At 38.2% G+C, this 20,135-nt stretch overlaps 1 protein-coding gene across 5 annotated transcripts in view; it reads left to right on the top strand.

Moving 5' to 3' along the window:
• CNOT4 (CCR4-NOT transcription complex subunit 4) overlaps window positions 1–20,135 on the top strand; it is a 75,575-nt gene that overhangs the window by 25,163 nt on the left and 30,277 nt on the right. For all 5 annotated transcript variants that reach the window (XM_005480725.4, XM_026798084.2, XM_005480727.4 and 2 more), the window contains 5 exons: window positions 8,030–8,273; window positions 15,605–15,802; window positions 18,473–18,559; window positions 19,072–19,173; window positions 19,870–19,995. In XM_005480725.4, coding sequence (XP_005480782.1) covers window positions 8,100–8,273; window positions 15,605–15,802; window positions 18,473–18,559; window positions 19,072–19,173; window positions 19,870–19,995 — 687 coding nt within the window. In that variant the 5' untranslated portion in view covers window positions 8,030–8,099. The remainder of the gene's footprint in view (window positions 1–8,029; window positions 8,274–15,604; window positions 15,803–18,472; window positions 18,560–19,071; window positions 19,174–19,869; window positions 19,996–20,135) is intronic.

The raw sequence follows: 20,135 nt of genomic DNA, 5'->3' as shown, positions 1-20,135 counted from the left end.
AGCATACTGTGTTGGTGTTCTGTGCCAGATTGTTCTTCAGTGGTGATATGACTTTCAGATCAGACCAGTTGGAATATTAAGTCTGTGTGAACTAATGCAGCTGGAGCAACAGGTCAAAAGTAAATCCTTCTGGAAAATTATCCAGAAGGTAATGGCTGCAGGCTGAGTTATGCAAATGGGTTATATTCAAATACAGTCTTAGTCTTACAGTCTCAAGTGGGCTGATTTTCCTGTGTAAGAATTTCTGGGTCATTGCTCTTTAAAGGATGTGGAGTTCTTCAGACCTGTGCTGTTCTTTCTAATTGGATCTGAGAATATTTGCCATTATTAAGAATGCTATCTAGTACAAACTAACACAAGAAACTTTTGTTACAGAATGGCATGTTCTCACCTCTTCTGTGAAGAAAGAAATGGGCTGATAAAAACTTTGATACCTGGAAGCCTGGAACAAATGTTGGGGTTTTTTTTTCATCTTTTGGGTGAAGGCATCCTACAGAAATGTGAATAGCCTGAATGGTGCCAGGAGATCAAATGAAAATGGGAGATGGTGAGAGGATTACCTAGGAGACAGGAAGAGAGAGCTGAGCTGTCATGGGAGGTGGAAGAATATCCTGAATGGCAGGGCAGAGGGGAAGGGTATTGGTGATGTGGTGACTGGGGGTGGCATGTTGAATTTTTGTGAATTTTGGAGTTTAGGTTCTAAATTGATCTGCACATCATGTCTCAGTGTATGTAGCACCTTAGTAGGAACTAGATAGAACACAACATTGTGGAAAAATTGTACTATGGCACAGGGATGTGTGGACACCCCAATTGCAAAGCAGGTGTTTGATGCTGGAGCACTGTGTGAGCACCATAAAGACCCTCCATTCCCCAAACAGCCTGTTCATAGCCACCTGTGGTTGCTGTGTGATTGGCAAGCTGATATATCTAGATCATGTTTCTGGCAGTGACTGGTAGCAGATACTCTGAGGAGAAACTACAAGGCATGGAACAGTAACCTTTTTCCCAGTAATGAGAGATTTAGGGATTTCAGAGTAGTTCAGATGGAACATATTTAATACTAAACGAGAGCAGACAGATTTATTTTTGTTTTAGTATTACATGCTATGGTCTCTGCAGCATCCTTTGACAGCAATTTGTGATATATGATTTGCTGTATACAAATGTGTAGAGGTATAGCTATTTTGCTTCACTTGTTGCTTGAGCACCTACTTTGTCAGGAGGAAATAACCATGCTGGAATATATATACCAATATTACATGGTCTGTGTGTGTGACAGAGACTTAAACTATGTAAACTAATAATTGTGTAGCCCATTTCTAGTTCATTGTCCAATTGCTTTAGACATGTAATATCTCTATATAGCGATGCTGTAAGTACAGAAAATAAAAAATAGAGGCCTGAAGAAAGTGGAAGAAAAGGAATCCTAGAACTGAATGTGATTGAATGTGGGAAATTAATTTTTACAATTAGAGGCCAATATTATGCTTGTAATTTCATTGAGTGAGATGACCTACATGCTGGGATAGTGTTGTCTTGTATAATTATGTCCAGACCTTTATGAGCTTGTGGATGAATTTGTCAAAATCTTACTTGGCCTTTTTTCCTTCTGAATAAATTGTCTTGATTCTGTTAATGACTTGTAAGAAAGTAAGTTATCTGAGTAAATAATATCTTACTTGGCATTCATGTGTCACTGTAGCCCTTTATGCAGTGTTCTGGGTGCTGTAACATAAGCCAATAATGACCAATTCTTGGTTCAGTTTCAGTGAGAGAAAAGTATTTTTTTGTGGTCTATAACTTCTTTTTCTTTGCCATGTAACTGTCTTAAAATAGTTTGTGTTCACTTTGGGTTTATAAAGAATGATTAGTTCCTTTTTCATTTAGCAGGAGTCATCTGACTATTTTTGTTATTAGCTGTCTTGAAGGCATGAGGTAGAAACTTCTCAGGTGCTTTTTTTGGCTGTGTTGCACTGTTGCTGAACATGCTGCTTGAGCAGTTGCTACTTCCAGATGTTTGTTTCTGTGTTTTCACAATACTTGAGCCAGCTTCTGTATGGCTGTGTGATGGAGATGGAGGATGGATTCAGTTAAGTATCAGGATGCAAAGATAGTTAGGTTTTGGTCCTTTGGTTCAAGTGATGGTGCAGCTGCTTATGCTGGCAGAATTTGAAGTCTGAGACCATGAGGGTGAGCTCCCTCGGCACCTGCAGGGGAGACAAAGCAGGGGAGTGTCTAGAGGCTTCAGTTTTGACCTCTGAGCTAAATAACTTGGGGATAATCCTAGCCAGTGTAACAGTGTTTTCAGAAGTACTCAGATGACTGTGTGATTCCTGGTTGTACTTTCCAAACATTTGGGACTTTGTCAGCGTCTTAACTTTTCTTAGAAGTTGTTTGTCGTGCAATCAAAATGTAGCTGTAGATTACAAACCCAGTAATAAACATCCCAGAAAGAGGCCGTGGGGGATGATGGACTTTGTAATTACAGGACATGATTTTACAATCCATAGTACATTTAGCTTTAAATGTTCAGCACAGTCAGGAAATAGAAGTAGGAAGTGAACTTTTCATTGGTCTCAAATGAAAATTAGCTTGGATGAATTCAGGAGCCTGCTTGCTTGCTACAGAAGTCTTTGTTCCCAGTCAGTAACAGAGCCATAAAACTCAGAAAAGCATAGCCCCTTTTCAGTACTCCTGAAAATGCTGGCTGTCTCATATGTCAGTGTTGCTAACCAAACCAGGTGATTGTAAAATATTACTGTATTTTGATGTGAGTGAAGGGCTGGTGGAAGAAAGGGAGTTCTCTTCTTTGGTAAGGCTCAGAAAAGACAGGCAAATACCGAGTAGCATGTCAAAAAGATGGAAAATTATGTGGAAGTTTCACAGATTCTTCTGAATTGTTTGGATGACTTTGTGAAAACAGTTCGTCTTGTGTCTGTTACAGGGATTTGGTATTTGCATATGTGAACTTTCTGCCATATGGATTATCTGCTAACTCACCGAATCTCCCTCAGTTCTGTTTTTAAATCAGCAAAAATTGGCTTTTTTTGTAGTGTGCCTATGAAAGGTTTTAATGTGAAGCTTCAATGCAATGAAGTGATAGCCTTTCTTACTTGCAGTCTGGAGAAGTTGGGTGTTGTTTTCCTTCTAGCAGTCACTGGTGGAAGCAGGTTGTCTTAAATGTGCCTCAGCCGACTTAAACGTGTCCCCATGGCAAAGCTGGCCTGAAGGAGAGTGCTGTGCTGACAGAGCTGCTGATTCTCCCCTGCTTCAAGGAAGGGATAACCCATTATTGCTGCTGTCTGCAGCCTGCTTGTCCTTCTCCCTCCAGCTTGTATGTGCATCAACACGGAGGTGAAGCATAGAAAGGGATGTGATCCTTCTGCAAAGTGGGAGCAGGGGTCTTGCCAGGGGGAGCTGCCCTCCCAGTGGCATTGTGTGGGCGAGCATCTGCATACACTGAGGTTTTGAGACTTCTCATGGCTGATAGTTTCAAGAGATACAAGGCCAGGAAAAAAGCATGGGTTTCTGTTTGCGCAAGTTTAATGAGCCCTTACTAAAGGTTCAGTGCACAGACTCCGACCTGTTTCACTTCAAGTGTCAGGTATGTTTGAACTTTAAGTGAAACATTAGCTAATGCATGTCTGGATATTTTTTTCCTTCAAGAGGCCCTAAGTCTCCAAATACTTTCTGGGATGTGAGTCTTTATTGAGTTTTCTCATAACTGGATTTTGAGAACTTTTGTCTGTGGCACTTGTGTTTTCTTAAAGCAAGTAGCAAGGCTGGATTCAGTCCATCGTGTGAGAAGAAGAATGTGTCTGTATTCTCTGGAGCTAGCTGCCCCTCCTGGAGGAGAACTTAAACTTTAAGGGACATGTTTACTAAAATGAACTGCCAGCAAATGGAGATATTCTCATGTCTGCTTTAGAGAGATGAGGAGTGTGTGTCAAGTCTCAAACTGTTGAGGAAAAACAAGGCATAATAAGTTTATTTTTTCCCCTAACTCCTCCCCTCCTTTTTTTATGACCCCTTTTAAAATTAAGTAGGGAAAATATACTGCTGGAAGTTAAATTTGCTTGCTCACCTCAAGTGCAAAAGAGAAAGGCAACAAGCGTCTGCATCCTAAATGGGCTGAAATCACTAGGTATATTAGAAGTTATGTTTAGGTGAGCACCCTCAAAATAGTAGGATCACTTTTTCCTCAACTGCAAAGTCCAGAGGATTTTATCAGGAGTAACAATTGTTTGGTGAAGCTGATTAAACACACCTGTCATCTGCTAAGTAAGCACTTAAAGTTAATAAAAATGTCTCCATTTTTTCCATTCCATATGTGTTTGGAAAAGAACTTATTAGTTGGTACAGTACAAGGGATAAAGCACAGAACTTCATATTTCTGTAGTTTGGATATTACCTTTTACAAAATCACTACACCTAAAGCATGCTGCTGGACATTGTCCACTTCTGCTTCATCTCTGTGCGAATATTTTGGTATAGTGTCCTGTAAACAGGATGGCGAACTGTTGGAGCCATGTTTGACTTCAGTCATTGGAGTTTTGGATATGTATGTACAGATTCTATCTGCTCGTAAAGCACATGTAGATGTGCACAATCTTCCTTCTTTTCTCCTGAGGCGTGATTAATTTCATCTCTTTGAACTTGATCCCAAAGACAAAATACTCTGGATCAAGCGCAACATATAATACTGCCTTTTGGTTTTTGCTATTGCTTCATTACTTTTCCTGTGCTGTTTATCTGGTATTGTTTGGAATAGTCTTAGAGCTGACTAGTTACTCTGTGTTTCTTGGTAGGGCATGAACTGTATGCAGAATGCATTTTTGATGCCTTACTCTGCATGTTATTCTAGTTTTGAAAAGAAACAAGTGCTGTTCCAATGCAGATTTCAGACACAAATCCTGGTATATAAACCTTTCTGAAATGGAGACACACTCCAGTGGAGAATCCCTAAATGGGATGCTTGAATGGTCTGTGGCCAAGTAAATAAATATTTCCTCAGTTTCACGAAACATGGCACACAGCTGCTCCTTACTCCTTGTTGTAAAATAACAGGCCATTTGCTGACTGAAGCGAGCTATTGACATTATTGCTAGCAGCTGCTGAACTCTTGGTGTTAACTTAAACAGCTCATAAATGTTAATTATGTTGCAGTTTTGTTAGAGCTCATCTGCATATCCCAGAGGCACTAGCTAATATGTCATGCTTTTTATCCACGTGAACTGATGACATTTCTTAGTGGAGATTCCAAATAATAACTTCCTAAGTCAGTTCAGTGATTTTACTGTAGTGGTGAAAGTTTCTCTTTTAACTACAGATTCAATAGTACTAGTATAGCTTTACTTAAATGTGTTTCAATAGGCTCAGAGCTGCTGAGCATGTGGTGGATTGAGTATGAAGTATAAAGGAATATACTGAGTGCTCACTGACCTGTTGTTGGGAGATCTGTGACAAAGTTTAATCCAAAGCCAAACTGAGCAAAATCTGTTGAGTTTATCCCTTTGGTTTAAAGTAATTTTCATACTGTTACGGTTTTGTTGCTGTACAAGTGTGAAAAGCTTACACAAAGTCTTTACAGGCTACTGTAAAAGTGTGTGTTATCTGCCTAATAACTACTTAAATGATGTTTTGGGGCCTTTTAACAGTCCCTCCCATTTTCAGCCAGTGGGATATGTTCTTTAAAACAGAGCTCCCAAAGAAATTAATCCTTTTTTTCCCTTCAGGTCAGATTCTGCTAGCATTCTTTGTAGGAAACGCTGGTAAACTTCCAGAACCTGGTTTTGAGACTGTCAAAATGATTGTGAATATAGTATGAATGAAAGCACAGATAATGAAATGAAAGCTGCTGTATTATCATCCAAGTTTAACTTTTTGATTGTAGTCGTTGTGACAGTCAGAAAGAGGACAGTGTTGTTGCTAGTGCATACTATATAGAGAAGTTATACTTATAGCTAATAGTTGTTCTCTCATCCTTATTTTTTGAGGTCATCCAGTGGACCTTTTTCTCTCAAGGGCAGTGGTATATGTTTACCAGAAGTACACTTTGTGCTTGCAGGATATGCTGCCTACCAAACTAGCTGCAATTGCAGGTAGTCTGGTCTTCTGGTATCTGCCTGTGATTGCAGGTTAACCTGGTGACAGTGCAGCCATTCCCATACAAAGCTATATAGACTCTGCTGTGTATTTGGATGTTGATTTGACTGCATGTATGGTTTTTCCTCCTCAGGGTTTCTTCCTGGCTGCTTGTAGAGGAATTTCTGTCCTTCAAGTGGTGTGCAGACAAGAATGAGTATTGTAGACTGATGCTAGACAGATCTGATCCAGTTAGGTGAGGGGTCCCAGCTTGAGCTGGAACCTCTTGGTCTTTTAAGATAGATTTCATGCAAGGAAGTGTGGTATGGGGTGAGGAAGATCAAAATACAACCAATTGTTTGGGTTTTTATTTTTTAGGGGGTTGGGAAAGTATCAAATCGGTGCTATGTACGGCTAACATCAGACCATACTGAAATCTGTGAGCAAGGGTTTGATCTCACAACAATTCAGTCATCTTATTTCCAGGGACAGAATTAAATGTCTCTCTTCCTCAGACAGAGGTGTGTGAGAATTGGTTTCTGGATTTTCTCATAAAAGCCTGGAGAAATACTGGATAATACACAATCCAGTAGCTTTTGGTTAGAAATGAAACAGAAAACTTTTTGGTAGAGGGGGACTCCAGATTTTGGAGTATGTGGTTCAATTATAATTCCATTTGTGATGTTTTGGGAAAAACATGATTGTAAAAAGAATTCTGTATTTTAAAAACTTTAGAGTTCACTTATTTCTAAAGAAGTGGTGTAGTTCATTAAAGCTAGTGTGACAATCCAGCTATCAATTCTGGTCACATCTTTTCAGTATTTATCAATGGGTTTTTAGTTTTTGTTCATTTGTTCCTTTGTTTTTTCTTCCAAAGGTCCACCTAAAAATTCTGTTGTTGCCCTTGATTTCTGCCCCATCTACGTGCATATCTCATGCAGCAGATGGAGACAGCTTGTTGAGATTGGACACAATTTCATATATCCAGAGTGTCAGTTAAAAGAAATAAGAAGAAAACACCCACGTTAATTTTCTCAGTGACTCCAAGTGTCTTGTTTTGAGACTGAAAGTAAATTTCCTATGCTGCATCCTTAAACTGAGAATAGAAGCATACTCAAATGGCTGATTTCAGGAAATTAATAGTGACTTGAATATTGGCCTTCTTCAAAATTCTGGTTCAGAAATATCTTCTTGTGGCTGCACTCCAAATTAAAACTGGAGCTTTTTCAACTGCATTGTGTGTATTTTGGCTTTGGTGTGAATTGGGTGCTGATGAAAAAGATAGCTGACTTGGATGGAAGTTTGACACACGTAGAAAGATGTGTACCTGAAAAATCATGGCTAAGAAGTAGTCCTAAGGCTGATCTCAGATCAGTCTCTGGATCAAAACAATGCGATAGACAAAAGAAATAAATTATCCTGAGTAAGAAGCTTTCCTTGGTTTTGTTTGTTAATTCTGTAACCTCAAAAGTTTGAATGGATGACCTAAATGTTACTGCAAATCTCATTGTTCCAAGTCTCTGAGCAAAGGAAAAAATTGTTCATAAACATTAAGTCCCGCATTCAAGGATTTGACTTTGGGTTTGTAAAGGACTTCAAGAAAGCAGTAGTTAAAGGAGGTTTATGTACATACCATACAACAGTGTGTGGTATACACTGATTTCTTTGCAATCTGCATTTTGAAACCCAAACAGGCCAGTGAACTGCCAAAGTGTTTGTCTGTCCAGGTGGGGAGGGTGCATCACCAGTACCACCTTTTTATTACTTGTAAGGCTTGTAAGTAGGAAAAAAACTATCAAATTGATTTGGCAGAAACTTTTGTTATAGTAGATAACTTGTGTGGGGAGAAGAAAAGTGATGAAAACCTTGAAATGTTAAAAGGTACAAAAGAAAAGTTGTACACAGTTTTAATAATATTTTTCTTTTTATTTCCCTCTTACAGACCTTCAAGTGCTGACCTTCTTGGTCTATTAAGTTATTATAAACTTTTGCTGCTCTGCGAACATATAAAGATGTCTCGCAGCCCTGACGCTAAGGAAGACCCTGTGGAATGCCCTCTTTGCATGGAGCCTCTGGAAATTGATGACATCAATTTCTTCCCTTGCACCTGTGGGTACCAAATCTGTCGTTTCTGTTGGCATCGCATTCGCACTGATGAGAATGGACTTTGTCCTGCTTGCAGAAAGGTAAATCCCTGGAACAGCGGCTTGTCTTGCATATTTCACAAGGCTTTTGTATTGTGCTGGTACCAAAGACATCCTTTTCCTTGAGGGAAACAATCATCTAGCCATGGCCTAGATCAAGGGTGAGGTGTTGGATCTTTCAGATTCTGTCTCCATATGTGTTGAAGCTGTTATGACACAGCTGGTCTTGGTTTATTCAGAACCAGATTGGTAGGGGAAGCTTCGAGTCAGAACCAAGGCATGCTGATGCTGTGAGAACTGCTAAAAATAAAAATCCTTTGAGTTGAGGTACTAATGCATTAACAGAGTCTTTTCAGGAATAGTGAGTATTCCAGCATTGGGTTTGCTGAGAGCTAAGGTTCTGTTAAACTGAGAGAGCTGACTGAGAAGCAAATTTATAGAGCACCTACTTGTTTTGTTGTGGCACTGGAGCTTTTTAATTAATATTTTAGTGGATACTAAATGTATAAAAATCTTTGGAAAGATATCCACTGGTGTTAAATTTTGAAGCATTTCAAAGTCTAGACTGTTTGTCTAGTATTCTGATCTTGTTAACAGATGCTTGAAGCTAGTACTTGGTATCTCCCTGTGTCTTGATGTCTGACTGATTTGGTTGGCCGCAACTGTAAATGTCAACTTCACTAAGTTGCCTGTTATTTCTTTTGAATTATTTTATTTCTCCTTCTAGTGTTTTGCTTAAACTTATTATTTCCTTATCTTCTGTGTTTAATAAAATTCCTTTTCAGTATCTTCTTGTCTTTAATGACTTCGCTTGACTGTAACTTTCTTGCCTGGCCTTTCTCTTCTTGTAGTTGCAGCCACTTATGCCTTCTTGTTCTCCTACTATTTAATCCTGTTTAATGGTCCTGTCCCTAGTTTATGCCTCTCTTGTCTTCCTGTCTCATGTTACAGCTTCTTTTTCAGACCCCCAGTAATCTTACTTGGTCTCACTATCTTTATTCACTGCCACAGTATTTTATAAGCACTTCCAGTCATATTTTCTTGCTGCTCTTTTGAGCTTTGGCCACGCTAGAGCTGCTGCTGTTGACCTGTGTTTGGATGCCTCTGAAAGCCTGAAGGTTTTCCCACAGCAAGATGTTTGTTTAAAATATCTATCAATTTGCTGCAATATTTGAGCTTCGTGTTCTGCAAGATAGATCCACATGTTATCAGCCAAATCCTCCTCCACTTGGGACAGATACCTGCTGTAGATGACCATGCTACATGATGCTGTATAGTAATTTCCTACAGTACAAGAAGATTTCTACTGTCTGATACAACATGAGATTTCTGGGATTTCCTTGTCTAAGTAGCTTTGTTTTCCTGGATTGGTTACACTACTTTTTACCTGTTTGTTATTTGAAGTTTGTGAAATGTATTTGAAGAATCACAGAAGCAGTGTGCTAGTCACTGGTTTTGGGTGTCTGAATTCTTTAAAATATGGTGAGCTCTTAATGTGGAATACTCTGCCCTATGGTTGGATGTGCAAGTGTTATGGTTGGATGTGCAAGCCTAATTGGATACAGTTTGTTCAGAAAAACTGTTCATGAGGAAACCTCGAGTAAATGCTGTGATTGGAATGAAACATACTGGCCACTCCTGGAGAGAAAGGAGACATCATCTGTCATAACAGATGAGGATTATGTTGATACATTCTTCATTTATGGACTGTAAGATATGCTGGAGTGGATTTGGAGCTGTGTTGCTGGATTGTAAGAGACTGGCCTGAAGAAGTCTGGCTGAGGAGGACATCTCTTCCGTGGCACAAAGACATTGTCATGCAGAGACGACACCAGGATCTTGGGAATAAATCCTGTTGAGCTATGGAGTTACAGCATTAAATAAATGAAGAAGCCATCCTTTGAAGTGTGCTGGACAGAAGGAACCAGGTATGTGTATTTGTGTTCAGTGTGTCTGAGTAGTCCCTGTTGTGCATAGTAGGGCTTCTGGGGAAAGAGCTGAGCATTTTTCTGTTTGTAGCTACTATGGTGGGCATTGATTGTGGCCACTTAAAATGCTGAAGCACAGAACATGGCAAAGCAACAAAGTTTTAGTAGGAAAGTTTATAGTAGAGTACAATGGTTTAAACAGGTATGCCATATTGTTATGATGAGTATACCAGTGAAGGATACTTACTGTGAAATGGACTGTGGATAAACATATATTAAAGCAAGGATGAGTTTGTTATTTACAATTACATAACAGAAACCTGCCATTTGTGTCAGTGTTATTGAATGCAGTGTGACTTACCCAGTAATTTGAGCACTACTCCATGGAGGGGGCAGTGAACAACCCCAGGTCCAGGGGTTTTGGTTGAAGTGTTTGGGGGAGATTTTGGAGAAGTCTGTGATAAAATAGCTTGGCTAAATGCTGTGGTGGCACATATGCCATTAGATCTCAACTGTGCATTGCATATGTACCATTATCTTCTTAATCTTCTTTAATTCACTTCTAACTGAAAAGATGTTAGCTTGTGGTTTCTTCTGCCCAGGAGAGAGTACTTCTGTGTGTTTGAACTGTTATATAACCTAATATCTGCACATGCAGAATATGTTCATGTGGTTGCAGTCAATTGATTTAGTCTGCCTTCAGTTTCCTCCTGTGAATAATAGTAGTACACAAACATTTGCTTCAGTAAGGTGCTAGTGTGAATTAAACTCAAATGCTGGTTGGAAACTGGTACACCTTAGTATTAACGTGTTAAGAACTTTATAAACTTCATTTGAATCTTCTGAAATAGCCTTGAAAAGGCCTTATTTCTAGAGAAATAGAAATTGTTTCTATTTAATTCACAAACTCCAAAAGTACCTACTTCAAAAAAAATGGAACTTTCTGGCTTTGGGTTCCTGATGCCCTTCAGAATTGTAGGTGTAGGCAGTTGTAAGATACCAAGCAAGGCTTCTTGTTTTTTCCAGTTAATTGATTTCTTAACTGTGAGTGAAATAGCTGCTAACTAGACAAAATAGAATGAAAATATGCTGTCTTCAGAAGAGATTTCTGTAGCCAGAAGCTGGTTTGCTTTTCAGCAGACTTGCTGGTCCTGATTGTAATGCCAGTGATTTTTCTTTGCAGGGGTATTTCTATTATCCTTTCTGTAAAATTCAGCAGTCTAACTCCTGTTTGCCATGTGAATAATACATACTGTCTCAATTGCTTAATTAGAACATGCCACTCTTAGCCCTTAATGTCAGTTCCTGCATTTAATCCAGCAACAAAAAAACCTAGCTTGTTCATGTTTCTTAAGTATTTTGCTCTCCCACCAAATAATACAACTCAATAGACAGTTGTTCCTGTGGTGTGGCTTTGGCTTTTTCTCCAGTTCCTTGACTGAGTGTCCTTTATCTCTCCTATGAGAGATGTAGCACCTTGTGCTAGAGATGGAGGGAAATAGCACGCTGCTTAGATGTATGATCAAGAAATTAACATGCTTTGTCCATGTTTCTCCTACTACTTCTGTGTAAAAGGACACCTGGTCTTAAAGCACAGTCTCCAAATATCAGTGTTTCTTCCTGTGCTTTTTATCCCACAACTGAGTCGTTTGGTGCAAGAATTGATATTTTGAAATCGATAGGAATTTTTTTTTTTTAATGTAAGTATAATGGTGTATACTGTGCATAGACCTTATTCACTTCCTTTGCATTTCTTGTTTCAGGACCTATTTGGTAGCAAGACAACAAGTGGGAAATGCTGGTGCATCCATTCTGTGGAAGGAATGTGACCTACCTGGGAATGACAAAAGCAAAGTGCCTGATAAATCACAGCTCAGCTTTCAACAGTTGGGAAATGGGGGAAAAAAGTCTGAAAGGAAACAAAACTGAAATAACAAGACAAAATTAGTCAGGAAGACTGAGAATTCATCAAGGGCCTTTTCTCTTTAGAGAAACAAAGACTTCAAGAGACATTCAGACTTTTGGTGATGTTCTTGTAGGGTCTACCTTGCACTTAGTGTAAAGAAAATTTGGTCATATTCCATGATGGCACACTTGTTTGGGGAGCCTCATTATTTTTGTCTGAAAAGTGTTGGTGTAACTTAAGTGAGAGGTTTCAGCTGAACTTAGTCAGTGAATTGGTGCTGTTGATATCTCCTAATGTCTTGCATCTGAAAGTACATCAATGCTGATACCACTAGAGGTAGCTACTTTGTTTGGATCTCAAATCCTTTATCAGCTAAGGCATTAGAGACAGTATGTTAAGCAAGTATATTGTTTTAAAAAAATAAGCTGTAGTTATGTCAGTAGCATTTCCACTTTTTTGTTGCAAAACCTGAGAGGCTCTGTTATGTGTAGTCCTCTCTCTACTTCTGATTTGTAGGGTTAGACAGCAAAAACAACATACCAAATGGTGCTGTGAAGTACGCCAGCTGTCAGTGCACCTTGCTTGGCTTTCAGACACTTGTTCCAGCAGTCTGCAGTGCATGCACCTGTTTGTAGTTGAACCATCATCCAAGTTTGTGAACTTCATCACTGGGAAACCATGACTCTGAAGATGAAATTATTTATTTCCCTATTTGTAGACTGTTTTTGTCCTTTATTTGAAAGGAAAATTATTTCTAATACTATTTCTTGTAGAATTAGTTTCTGAGATGTTGATGCTATACTTATTTGCCTTCTGCCTTCTTTAAATGTGCAATATCTCCTAATTAGTTATTATGCCACAGATGATACATAGGTAGGAAAATCATCTACCCCTCAGTTGTTTTAGGGTTATTCTTGGGATTCAAGAGATGTGTGCAGATTCATTTATAGGTCCTGCAAGTCAGCATATCAAACTATTTCCATTCCTTGGGAGCATTAGAAGCATGTCATATGGGTGATGCACATACAAAACATGTATTTAATACAGCCCTACAGTATCTAGTGAGAACTTCAGAAGATTCTGTTGCTCAGACAAGTGTGGTTATCCATGGTGGGACACCAATTGCTGCTGCTGCTTAGTGACTGAAGTTCCTATTCTGCTAGTCTCAAGCTTTCTGCTGAGATGGAGACATTTCTCTTTCCCTGATTCTCAAGCTCCCCAGTTGTTCTACAAGGGATTTTTATGCTTTCCTGTAGAACTACAAACTACTATTTGGACATGGAAATGTTCTGTTCAGGGTTATGCTTGAGCTACCCAGGATGTTTCCTGATTCATGCCCAGTACCTCCAGCAGTGAATAGCTGTACAGAGAAGGAATATCCTGTCTGATTTGCTACTCACTTGTGAATATACTCTGAATATGGCTGGACTTGGCAAGAAAGAAGCTGATGAATTTTGACACTGCTGCAGTTTCCTTGAACCTTCAGGAGCCTTACTGAATCTACCGAAAACCATTAATGCATTTCTTGCACAGTACCAGAGAGCAGCACTCTTGCAAGTTTTGCCTTGCATAGTATGGGATGTGGAGTAGGAATTAATCTTTGAAAGAATGGATTGTGGATAGGACATCACTTGATGTAGGGCAAGGCATATTTTTGAAACTATATCTGTTATACTGGTGCACTTTTCTTCCCATTCCTATCTGAACTCACTGATAACTGAGATAACTCACTCTTTGCCCTGAGTAGTCTTTTTCTTCTGTAAAAACCTAACATTTTTCTTCTTTAGTTTACGTGATTTACTAATGCAGATTTTGAGAAGCTCGTTAAGTGTAAAATTATTCTGCAGCTTAGAAGTCCTCATATGTAGATGTGTTTAAAACACAAGATAATAATTGGCTATAGCAAATCTCAAGTGACCTTACTAGTTGGTTGTTGGTGTTCATCAAGTACATTTTGAAAGATATATAATGTATTCAGTGTTAACTCTGAGTTAACTGAGTAACTAATCAGAGTAATACTGAATATCTTTTTGAGAAATGTTATGGTTTTGACTGTTCTTCAAGAGTAACTTGAGCCCTTACTGTGTTTTCATGTTAAGGACACCTGCTAAAGTATCTTACATATTTAAATTCCTTCCTGATACTAAGACATGTTCCAGAGGTCTTGATGTTTGACTGTGAGATGCCATCTGCTCAAGTCAACTGTAGCATATTTGCAGAAGATATCTTACATGTAGCATAGCAATGCTGAACTTTAAACTGAAGAATGGATTTTGACTTGTTTGGGGATATACTCAGAAGGCTATCAGGTCTGAGCACTTGGTGGCTCTTGGAGTAACATCATGCAACTATGAGGAAGATATGCTTTTAATCTAAACATTTTCATCTGTTGTAGATTTTTCTCAGGTTATTTAGTATGACAACTAGTTTTGTACTCTTGTCCTTAAGACAGGACAGTAAGGAGAAAGTAAAATTCATTTTTGTTGGATTTGCACACTGAAAGCTTTGGTTGTGGTAGTACAAGCAAAGACCTTAGTTCAACATACTGGTGAGCTTGAGCTTAGCTTCTTTGTCTTAAGTCTATCTTAATTCACATCTTCTATACTCTTCTCATTTTTTACTTCTTGGTGTTTAGAAACTCTTCTTTCTGTTTGAGATATGTTCTATGTACTTGTTTTTGTGCTTAGCATTGCTTTCTGTGTACAGTGTGAAACCTCACTTTTCAGTCTGAAAAAACTGGGGCAGGTAAGGAATGTGGGACTGCTTTGAGGAGTAATCTGGGGCAGAGGACAGTACACTGTAGTCTGCAAGACCCAGCTAAAATAGTGCCTTTATAGCATGAATAGAGCAGTCTTTTTTGGTAACTGTGAGGATACTTGTACTTTTTTTGCATAGTTTTGAGATTAAAATATGCAGTGTTATATCTGTGAGGAGTTACCTGTAGGGACGGAGAGACCAAACTTCAAACTTGTACATAAGCATGGCAAGAATACTGTCATTAATTTGTTGAAATCTGTCTCTTCACTAGAAATTAACCATGTAAACTTTGAGTAGTATGATGATGTTAGTGTCTTGAATTTAGTGGACCACTGAAACTACATTTGTATTTTAATTTCTTATCTCAGAAATACTTAAACATACTCAAGGCATTTAAGTATCTTTAAGTACCCAGATCTGTATCAGAAGTAAATATAAAGTGCATGCTTTCATCCTGCTTACACTAAGCTCTTGTTAGTGAAATTATAACAGGATGTGTTGGCTGTCATGTTGTAGCTGCTTGTGATGTTACCAAATTCACTAGGCAGCTGGGTTAGAATTTGGTTACCCAAATCAATATTATGTCTATAAACAGAAGAATTCCATGTAAATGCAAGAAGTTTACCCTTCCCAAAGGACTGAGTATGCCTCTATAATGTGAGTGTCCATAACAGTCAGATCAGTATAATAAAGAAATTTTTACATTAAAACATGGCAATTAATGGTTTTCAAAAGTGTTGTTTCTTACATGGGTTGGTTTTAATGCTGTTTGTTATGTTTAGCCATATCCAGAAGATCCAGCAGTGTACAAACCACTCTCCCAGGAAGAGCTGCAGAGGATAAAAAATGAAAAGAAACAGAAACAAAACGAGAGGAAACAGAAGATATCAGAGAATCGCAAACATTTGGCCAGTGTACGGGTTGTACAGAAGAACCTTGTCTTCGTGGTAGGGCTGTCTCAGCGCCTAGCAGATCCAGAGGTGAGCAGTTCACACTTGCAGATCATGCTCTTTACTTGATGCCATGAACATTGGAATATTCTTGTGTTTCTCTGAAGGACACAAAATTAGGCTGTATCGAAATGGTTTGCTGCTATGAGGCCTCCACTTCTTAAGGAAACTTAGCTTCCTGCTCCATAATACCCTCAAGAAGTGTTTGTCTCTTTCTTAGGGAGTGCAGGTCCTCTGTGATTTTTTTATTTTTTTGGGGAAGGGGGGAAGTTCTTCTTTGTTTAATGATAGGAGCTTGGTTTTAAGCTAAACATAAGTATAAGGGCTTTTCAAGTATTCCTTTTCCTAGGCTGGATCTGCTGGCACTATACAGCTAATACACAGTGTCACACAAACATGTAGGGACAGAAGAAAAAAGCCAACCCTTGGAAGTATATACTAGGAAGAACCATAAGGATTATGTCCTTAGGAAGTTATGGGGAAAAAGTTAATAAGAGGAAGACCCCAGAAAAAGTTGGCCTGCTACTCTGCATCATCAAAAATGAGGTTTTCATTTTAGAAAACTGCTTATATTTAAAATGCTTTATTTACTTCCATCATCAGTCACAGGTGCAGGTGGCCAGTGGAGTAAGTGCTAATGCATAAAAGTATCTTGAATTAGAATATGGAGGAAATGTACTAGAGGGTAACATAGATGTCTTTAAAATTACAGTGCCAGATTAAATTCACTTTATCAGACTAAATTATCTGGAGAAGTCTCAAACAGAAGTGGCTGTTTCTGAGGTCTCAGAGTGTGGTCTGTATTTTGCTAGACTGTTAAAGAACAAGTGTAAAAAGCAAAGCTGCTTTTAGTGAAGGAGAAAAAAAGGAAGGATAAGAAGGGAAGACAAAAAAAATCAAGTTAAAAACTGATCTGGTGTATAACACTTCAGTGAGTACTGAAATATAGCAGCAAGTATTTGCAAGCAACTGTCAGCACTGGCTTGGGGCTATTTTACCATTGAAAAATGCAGTATGAATTTATTATTGAAATTTAATTTCTTTGACCAGATGGAGGATTTGTAATTAAGAGAAATAGTAGTAAATACAGTTGATTTCATTTTTTTTTCACCTCAGATAATTTTACACTGAATACTTGAAGTAACTAGGACTGGGTTTATTTGGGGGATGTGCTGCAGTAGGTATATTGGTAGCAGTATTCTCAGTGACACACCAGAAAATAGTGTGTACTTACTGAATGTTGCATATAGCACAAGGTGACTTGATCTTCAAGAAACTAAGCCTGAGAGAAATGAGCTAAAAAAAATACATACTATATTCAAGTTTTCTACTTTAGCAGGCAAAAAACTCCTTCATAAATTGAGATTATTTGGAATGGGAGCTTGGCTGCTATGTGCTGTTTCTGGAAATAAGTCTGTGGATCATAGTGGAGTGAAGTGGATCCTCTTTTGTTGATGTGCTCTTAGGAGAATTGTGAAGGCTGTGCTGTCATGTTGTACCAGGAGTATAATCTGCAATATGCTTAGGTAAAAGGGAGGTTTCTTTAGGAGTGTCATTCTCTTCTGGAATGATGCCTTCAAGGGTGGGTGTAGTATGTTTCAAGAGGATGTAGACCAAATGAAGAACAGTCAGAAGAGATCAATGAATGCCTGGCTATCTATACAACATAGCCTGTAGTTCTTTGGGAAGTTCCCAGTGTGATGCTGTTAGTTGTTGAAGGCATCGATGCCTGCTTGGGAAGGGAGAGGGGCAGTTTAATTCTTGGATCAGTACAGTTCACCTGCACTATCCAATGCTAATATGAAGATGGAGCAGAGGAAACATATCTTCCTTCAAAACCTCTCAGGTTATTTTCTAGACCTAGAAATGCCCTTACTTTGTCTATCTTCAGTCTGAGTAGTCAGTACTTGTGTACCTTCTTCCATCACAAAACTGGGAAAAAATGGCTTTTGGTATAAATGTCAAATATATTTCCAGTGTCATTGGTGCACAGGTAATGGTTATGCAGCAGAGTTGCTTAGTATGCTGGTGGTGTTCTTGATTTGCCCACGGTCCCTAAATTATGTGTGAGTACTAACTGATCCCTGGAAGGGCAAGATGAATACTTTTTTCTTTACAGATGTGATATTGATTCCAAAGTGTTTTTTCTTGTCCCTAGAAACTTTCCTTTGTCTTCCTTTACTTAGTCTGGTCTTGGGAAAACTTGAGGTTTTCTTGAGCTATTGGTTTACTCCCTTTGTTTTTGAGTGTAGGGAATGGCAGTCAGGATTCAGCATTTTATACCTAGTAATTAATATAGCTGAATGCAAGTTTAAAGTGTATGGTTATTTGGAAATGAGAATGAATGTGATTTTTATTTTTTAAATCAAATTATAAAACAGGTGTACACAGGAACTTCCTATGCTGAATGTAATGTATTTTGCTAGGGTGGGATTTGAGTAATCAGAGTGCTGAAAGAATTTTTTAAAATACAACATGAAATGTGGGATATTTGTCATTAAAGTTCTGCAATGGCAACATACTTTGTATTGCAAGTAACCATGTTTTTATGTGGGAAAACAAATCTGAATCTTTGTGCTCTTCTTTTAGGAGAGACCTGATTTTTATTAGTTAAAGGTTTTAGCTGCACAGTTTCACAGAAGAATAAGTATACCTCTGTATGAATTTTAAGTTTACCATTTGAACTTTCTTTTCTTGTAGGTTTTGAAACGACCAGAATATTTTGGGAAGTTTGGTAAAATACATAAAGTTGTCATTAATAACAGCACATCATATGCAGGCTCACAGGTAAGTCAGAGGTTTTTGTAATTTTTTTACTTTAATTCCTTTAGAGAATACATGTGTGCAGAGTGATTCTAGGGCTCCCTATTTCAGATTAAGCAATAGGTAAGAGTGTAAAAAGAAAAAAAGACCTTGCAAGAATCAAACTACCATTAAGTTACTGAGGCATTTTCCAACCAGGCTCTTGAAGCTTGCAACATAGAAAGATTGAAAATTGGGAGACAGGATGAGAAACTTCAAAGTAGCAATATAGCATTTTGTCACTAATCTGCATTTTGGGGATAAAGTGTCTTTTAAGTATTTTTAGAACATTAATGCAACATACTGATGGATATCCTCTCTTCATTCTTTATGCATCACAAATGAGTTTTCATGGCTACTACCTTTTTTGTCAGTTTCTTGTTAAAAACATCAAGCCCTTGATATACCAATTTAAGTGATGGGCTAAAAAGGTGGCTTAATGATCAGATCTGTTTGGGGAAAGAAAAACAAGTAAATAGTGTGTGTTTTCTTCCTAGGGTCCAAGTGCCAGTGCATATGTAACCTACATCCGGTCAGAAGATGCCCTCAGAGCCATACAGTGCGTCAATAACGTGGTGGTAGATGGCAGAACACTTAAGGTGGGAACATTTAAATGCTCTTGCATATGTGTTCTAGAACATTAATATCAGGGATTGCCATACAATTTTGTTTGTGTTGGCTTTTGACTTCTTTTCCTGGTATTAATCTCAAAATGGAAGTTCAGTGAGCGTCCAGCTGGCAGTGTTTTGGTGGGTTAGCAGATAACTTCTTAAAACAAAGTTTGAGGCAAACATATGGACCTCCTGTCCGTGCTCATGGTGGCTTTTTTGTTGTATAGCATAATAGTACAGTGTGAAAACCCACTGTTTGCTTTTATAGAATGTTTCTGTAGTCTGTACACCACACCTCTCAAAAGCTCCCTGGGAAATCAAAGGTTTTTTTCCTTTTGGTGTCTGTGTAAACAGGTCTTCAGGCTGATTTGGCCAAATTGGTGGCTATAGAAAATCTAGTTACTATTCATTTCCTGACCCTGCTTACATGTCTCCTTATGATTATGCAAATATTTACTGAGGCTCTTACGTAGGCATTTATTTAGATTAGGATGCATTTTTATTTTCATCCAATTATCTAATCCTCAAGAATATATATGTTTCTTACAACATGGACTTTTTATTCCATCTGCATCAAAAATGCATTATGGTGGAATTTCAAATATTGAGGTAATTTTTTAGATATAACTTTATCTTATATGGTTAAAAGCATTCTTAACCTCCAGTATTTTTTTTTTCCTTCAGGCATCATTAGGTACAACAAAATATTGCAGTTATTTTCTAAAAAATATGCAGTGTCCAAAACCAGACTGCATGTATCTACATGAGCTAGGTGATGAAGCAGCCAGTTTCACAAAAGAAGAAATGCAGGTAAGTATAGTGAATGGGAAACACATGAAATGTGCCACAAATGTCATACTATTTATGATTTAGTCTAATATGTGTCATGTGTTGCTGAATGTTATGGCAGTGATGAATTTTGAAATCCAAAAGGTGATTAACCAGGATAT

The sequence above is a fragment of the Zonotrichia albicollis genome, chromosome 4 (genome assembly GCF_047830755.1).
Source record: "Zonotrichia albicollis isolate bZonAlb1 chromosome 4, bZonAlb1.hap1, whole genome shotgun sequence".
Lineage (NCBI taxonomy): Eukaryota > Metazoa > Chordata > Aves > Passeriformes > Passerellidae > Zonotrichia > Zonotrichia albicollis.
This window is presented reverse-complemented; position numbering and strand designations above follow the sequence as displayed.